At 41.5% G+C, this 6,256-nt stretch overlaps 1 protein-coding gene and 1 non-coding gene across 2 annotated transcripts; one reads left to right on the forward strand and one right to left on the reverse strand.

The window, feature by feature from the left end:
* Nucleotides 1–236: 236 nt before the first annotated feature.
* LOC128126946 (small nucleolar RNA R71) lies at nucleotides 237–344 on the reverse strand. Its single transcript, XR_008224928.1, has one exon. It is a non-coding gene; the product is annotated as a small nucleolar RNA R71 (small nucleolar RNA).
* A 1,116-nt stretch (nucleotides 345–1,460) lies between these two features.
* LOC128126796 (uncharacterized) lies at nucleotides 1,461–4,749 on the forward strand. Its single transcript, XM_052764920.1, has 3 exons — nucleotides 1,461–2,108; nucleotides 3,640–3,851; nucleotides 4,527–4,749. Exons 1-3 carry the CDS (start codon nucleotides 1,461–1,463, stop codon nucleotides 4,747–4,749), a joined length of 1,083 nt encoding a protein of 360 aa, XP_052620880.1.
* The last annotated feature ends 1,507 nt before the right edge of the window (nucleotides 4,750–6,256 follow it).

Raw genomic sequence — 6,256 nt, forward strand, 5'->3', positions numbered from 1 at the left:
TCTATGGAAAAGACCACGAAGATGCCTACAAGCATTTGGATGAAGTCAATGATGTAGCTAATTACTTTAATGTTCCAAATGTGCCTCGTGAGACTCAGCTGCTTCGCATGCTTCCAGTGACATTCAAAGGCGCTGCAAAAGACTGGCTCAAATCACTTCCCCCCTGATCAGTCACCACATGGGCCAAGATGAAGGAAGAATTCATTGATCACTTTTTCCCACCTTCCAAGATAGCCAAGTTGAAGAAGGCCATTGCTAACTTTGAACAACAAGTTGGAGAGTCGCTATATGAAGCTTGGGAGAAGTATAAAAAGTTTGCTACGAAATTGCCCACACCATGACCTCAATAGCCAGCAAGAAGTCTTCGTCTTCTATGATGGAGTCAATGTCACAACCAGACAGTTATTAGACTCGCAAGGCCCGCTCACAAAGAAGCCACCCCCGATGATCAAGGAATTGATTGAAGAATTCTCTAAACACTCTAGAGAATACCACAACCCTAGAAATGATGTTACTAGGGGAGCCGCATATGCAGCTACTGAAGACTTATCCGTTGTCATGGCTATGATAAAAACCATGGATAAGAGGATGGATAAAATGGATCAAACGATCCATACTATTCAGGTGGGTTGTGAAAACTGCAATGGGCCTCATCTTGCTAGAGATTGCGACTTGGATGAGAATGACAACAAGAAGGTGCAAGTATGTTACTCAAGTGAGGACCGATATGATGAAGACTGACGCAAACAAAAGAAAGAGTGGCTCCCTTATGAAGAGTACATGAAGGCCAAGGAGGAGAAGTTCAGGCAAAAAGGAAGAGGTTTCTACCAAAAGGAGGAGCCGGTACAAGAGAGAAAGCCAAGCTTGGAAGAGATGCTTACCAAATTTGTGGCTGCTTCCAAAAAAGACATAGTGATCATGATGCTGCAATTCAAGAAACAAGAACCATGCTAAGGAACCAGCAAGCATCTATCCATAATATAGAAACGCAGCTTGGGCAACTTGCTCAACAAATCAACCAAAGATCACCGGGCGAACTTCCTAGTAAAACCGAAAATAACCCACGAGGCGCGCACATAAATATAGTTACAACAAGAAGTGGGAAAATAATCACTCCCTTGGCCCCTATTCAGACTGAAGCATCAAAGGAATCACAGAAGGAGGAGGCAGAAAATCAAGCAGAAAATCAAAATCTTCAATCTAACAGCTCTACTCGCCGAGTACCAAATATGGACTCGGTGAGTACACTGCCAAATCCGAAGGAACAGGTCCCTGAAAAGTTGTATCAACCTCCAATGTCATACCCAACCCGAGCTAAGAAGGAGAAGCAGGAAGAGGAGTACCAGAAGTTTCTAGATCATATCAAGGCTCTTCAAATCAACATACCCTTCATTGAAGTTGTCATACAAATGCCCAAATATGCAAAGTTCCTTAAGGAACTTCTCATTAATAGAAGGAAGATGGAGGAAGTGAAGAAGGTAGTCCTCAATGAAAACTGCTCAGCTGCTATGCTAAATAAGCTACCAAATAAGAAGGGTGACCCGGGGAGTTTGACTTTACCTTGCCAATTTGGCAACTTGGCTACCATTCATGCCTTAGCCGATTCAGGAGCAAGTGTGAACCTAATGCCATATTCATTCTTCAAGAAGTTGGATCTCCCAGAACCAAGGCCAATTCGCATGGCAATTCACTTAGCAAACAAGACAGTCACTTTTCCACGAGGCATATGTGAAGACTTATTGGTCAAAGTGGACAAGTTTGTATTTCCTACTGATTTCATCATTCTAGACATGGAGGCGGATCCCCAAGTCCCAATCAGCCTTGGAAGACCCTTCCTCAACACGGCAAGTGCTATAGTAGACATGAGGGACTCGAAGCTGACCTTGCGGGTAGGAGAAGATTCAGTCACATTTGGGGTAGATCAAGCTATGAAGTATGCAAGGAACAGTGACGACACAACGTTCTCAATTGACATGCTTGATGAGTTATTGGAGGAATGCATAAGCGAAGATTCCAGCAAGTTCAAAATTTATGATGAAGAATTTGATCCAGAAAAAGACTTAATAGAGATTGAAAGGCTGCTGGAAGAAGCTGAGTTTGAAGAATTGGTGAAGCAAGCTGACAGCTCTACTCGCCGAGTAGGGCTGATATACTCGCCGAGTTCCTCCTTAGAAAAGGCAGAATTTGTAAATGCAGCCACAAACTCGTCGAGTACCTTACCTGCACTCAGCGAGTCCAACAGTCGATTCCAAAAATCTGAGCTCAAAACGTTACCAGAACATTTGGAGTATGCTTTCCTTGAAGAGGGCAACCAAAAGCCAGTAATCATAGCCTCTGACCTTGAAGAGGGCAACCAAAAGTGTTGAAGAAGCGGAAGCGGGCCACAACATGGAGCATCACCGACATCAAGGGATTGAGCCCATCCTATTGCTCTTACAAGATCAATCTGGAAGAAGGAGTAAAGCCGGTTTTATAGCACTAAAGAAGATTAAACCTGAATATGCAAGAAGTAGTCAAGAAGGAAGTTGTTAAACTCTTAGATGCGGGAATTATATATTCCATTTCCGACAGTCCGTGGGTGAGTCCGGTCCAAGTGGTGCCCAAGAAAGGAGGGATGATGGTCATAACCAACGAAAAGAGCAAGCTAATTTCGACACGAATGGTAACCGGTTGGAGAGTGTGCATCGATTATCAAAAGCTAAACGATGCCACTCGTAAAGACCATTTTCCCTTACCTTTTATTGATCAAATGTTAGAAAGATTATCGAGCCATAGTTACTATTGCTTTCTAGACGGATTCTTGGGTTATTTCCAAATACCCATAGACCCAATGGACCAAGAAAAGACCACATTTACTTGCCCAAGTGGGACTTTTGCTTATAGGCGCATGCCCTTTGGGCTATGCAATGCACCCACGACTTTTCAAAGGTGTATGACAGCCATATTCCACGATATGGTAGAAAAATTCATGGAAGTTTTTATGGACGACTTTTCCGTTTTTGGATCTTCTTTCCATGATTGTCTCACAAATCTTGACTTAATGCTTGCTAGGTGTGAAAAAACCGACTTGGTCCTCAACTAGGAGAAATGTCACTTTATGGTTGAGGAGGGTATAGTGTTAGGCCACAAGGTTTCCAAAATTGGAATTGAAGTGGATCGGGCAAAGATTGACACCATTGCCAAATTACCCCCACCAACTAATGTGAAGGGCATTAGAAGTTTTCTATGACACGCGGGTTTTTATCGGCATTTCATAAAAGATTTTTCCAAAATAACTAGACCTCTAACACAATTACTATTAAAAGATGCACCATTTAATTTTACTAAAGAGTGTTTAGAGGCATTTGAATTTTTAAAGGAAAAATTAACTAATGCCCCGATCATTGTTGCACCAAATTGGAGTTTACCCTTTGAAATTATGTGTGATGCTAGTGACTTTGCATTAGGAGCTGTCCTTGGTCTAAAGGTTGATAAGCACTTTCGACCCATATATTATGCTAGCAAGACTCTAAATCCAGCCCAAGAAAATTACACCACCACGGAAAAAGAATTATTAGTTGTGGTGTATGCTTTTGATAAGTTCCGTCCTTATTTAGTTTTATCTAAAACAATCGTTTTACTGACCACTTTGCTATCAAGTATTTATTTGCCAAACAAGATGCCAAGCCAAGACTGATACAATGGGTGCTACTTCTTCAAGAGTTTGACATAGAGATACGAGACAAAAAGGGGATGGAGAATGTAGCAGCTGACCACTTGTCAAGGCTTGAAAACCCGCAATTGCACGAAGATAGAGTTGGCGATGATTTTCCGGACGAGTATATTATGGTGACCGTGGGAGAAGAACCATGGTTTGCAAATATAGCTAATTACTTAGCTAGCAATTACATCCCAAAAGATCTCACAAGTCAACAAAAGAAGAAATTCTTTTCCGAGATAAAATATTACTTTTGGGATGAACCATATCTTTTCCGAAGCTGCACGGATGAGATCATACGAAGATGCATGTTCGGGAATGAAAGCCAGAAAATATTAGAGCATTGTCGTAGTGGGCCCACGGGTGGACATCATGGAGCACATTACACTGCAAAGAAGATCTTTGACATTGGGTTCTATTGGCCCACAATTTTTAAAGATGCAGCCCAATTTGTAAAAGAGTGTGATGCTTGTCAAAGAGTGGGAAACATTTCATCTCGAAATGAAATGACACAACATAGTATCCAAGTATGTGAAGTATTTGATGTGTGGGGGATCGACTTCATGGGACCATTTCCCATGTCTAAAGGCAACAAATACATATTGGTGGCGGTGGATTATGTATCCAAATGGGCGGAGGCACAAGCGTTACCAACTAATGACGGTCGGGTAGTGGTGCGGTTTTTAAAGAAGTTATTTTCACGATTTGGAGTCCCGAAAGCTCTTATAAGTGACCGAGGCACGCATTTTGCCAATGATCAACTATAGAAGGTGCTAAGGAAATATGGGATAACCCATAAATTTTCTACATCCTACCATCCACAAACTAGTGGACAAACCGAAGTGACAAATCGAGCTTTAAAGCGAATCTTGGAGAAATCGGTGGGGAGCAATCGCAAAGAATGGTCGGATAAGCTAGACGATGCACTTTGGGCTTTCCGTACAGCTTTCAAAACCCCTATTGGTACTACACCATATAGGTTAGTTTATGGAAAGCAATGTCATTTGCCGGTGGAGATAGAGCATAAAGCTTTTTGGGCTTTAAAGATGTGAAACTTCAACATGGAGGAACTCAAGAGCAGCCGGTTAATGTAAATGAATGTTCTTGAGGAACTTAGAAATGATGCATACTCTAGTTCGTTGATCTATAAAGAGAAGACCAAGATGTGGCATGTCAAGAGGATAAAAGAAAATAAAGAATTTCATGAAGGCCAAAAAGTGTTGCTCTTTAATTCACAACTAAAGCTATTCTCGGGAAAACTCAATTTAAGATGGGATGGTCCTTTTCTGGTAAAGACGGTGTTTCCACATGGTGCTATAGAGCGATTGTCAAGAGATGGAACACCTTTCAAGGTCAATGGACATAGGGTCAAAAAGTATAAAGAAGGAGTCCCCAGGAATGAAGGTATGGAAGAATTGTTGTTGCTGGAGGGAATTGAAACCACGTAAAAGGGGAGGAGTCCGGCTAATGACTCCTTAAAAAGAAGCGCTTCTCGGGATGCAACCCGAGTCTCAAGTTTGCATTTTCTTTCCTTTCCTTTATTTTTATTTTTATTTTATCTTTTTCATTCGTCTTCTTCTAAGAATATAATTGCTTGAGGGAAAGCAATGCCTAGAGAGTGGGGTGGATGGTTAAAAATGAGAAAATACATTAATTTTTCAAAACATTCAAATTTTTTTCAAACTGCAAGGATTACTCACTGAGTAGGCACGTATACTCGGCGAGTACCTGCCCAAGTAACCCAATAAACGCATAACAGCAGTTCTACTCGGCGAGTAGCCAACTTACACAGATGGTTTATAATCTGTAAAATAAGGGTTTTCTCCCATTTAACCTATACACTCGCCGTGCACGGCATCCTTCAAGCATTCTCTGTGATTTCTTCAATTTTCCACTTAATCTTCGTCTTTCAAAGGAAAAGGTAAGATCTTTACACTTAAAACTCATCAAAGGTTCAAGCTTTATCATTGATTTGCCCTTATTTTGCTTAAATTCGGATTTGGGGGTTTCCTCAGATTCTAGGGTTCTAACTTTGCCATGAATTAGGTAATGTTAGGAGAAATTTCTTTTGGATTTATGGTTATTTGACTTAATACAGCAAACCCCTATGAAAAATTAGGAGTTTTGGACAGCCTATATATGATCGACGAATTTTGGTCCCGATGTTCATCCTACTCGCCGAGTAGGTCGTGTACTCGGAGAGTAGGAGGCTATACAGAACTGTTTTATTCGATTTTAATTACTGGGTGTTGTTTGTTTGTGCTTTCTTAATGTTGTTATGCAGGTACCATGTCCAGAAGGGGTCAGTCTTCACGAGGGGGAAGCCAAGAGGACATCCCATGGCTCTCGTTCCGTCAAATTACATCCAAATCGTCTCATTCCCGTGCAAAGAACAAGTTGGAGGCGCTGAAACAGAAGGAGATTCATTTACCCAACGCTGTTGACTGGTATTGGTTGGGAAAAGTGGGTTTGGAGGAGGAGCTCACACCATATTTGGTGAAGGAGTGCAACTTGGGGGATACCACCATCATATGTGATGGTTGGTTGCAGTTATTCAAG

Source organism: Lactuca sativa, chromosome 6 (assembly GCF_002870075.4).
Source record: "Lactuca sativa cultivar Salinas chromosome 6, Lsat_Salinas_v11, whole genome shotgun sequence".
Classification (NCBI taxonomy): Eukaryota; Viridiplantae; Streptophyta; class Magnoliopsida; order Asterales; family Asteraceae; genus Lactuca; species Lactuca sativa.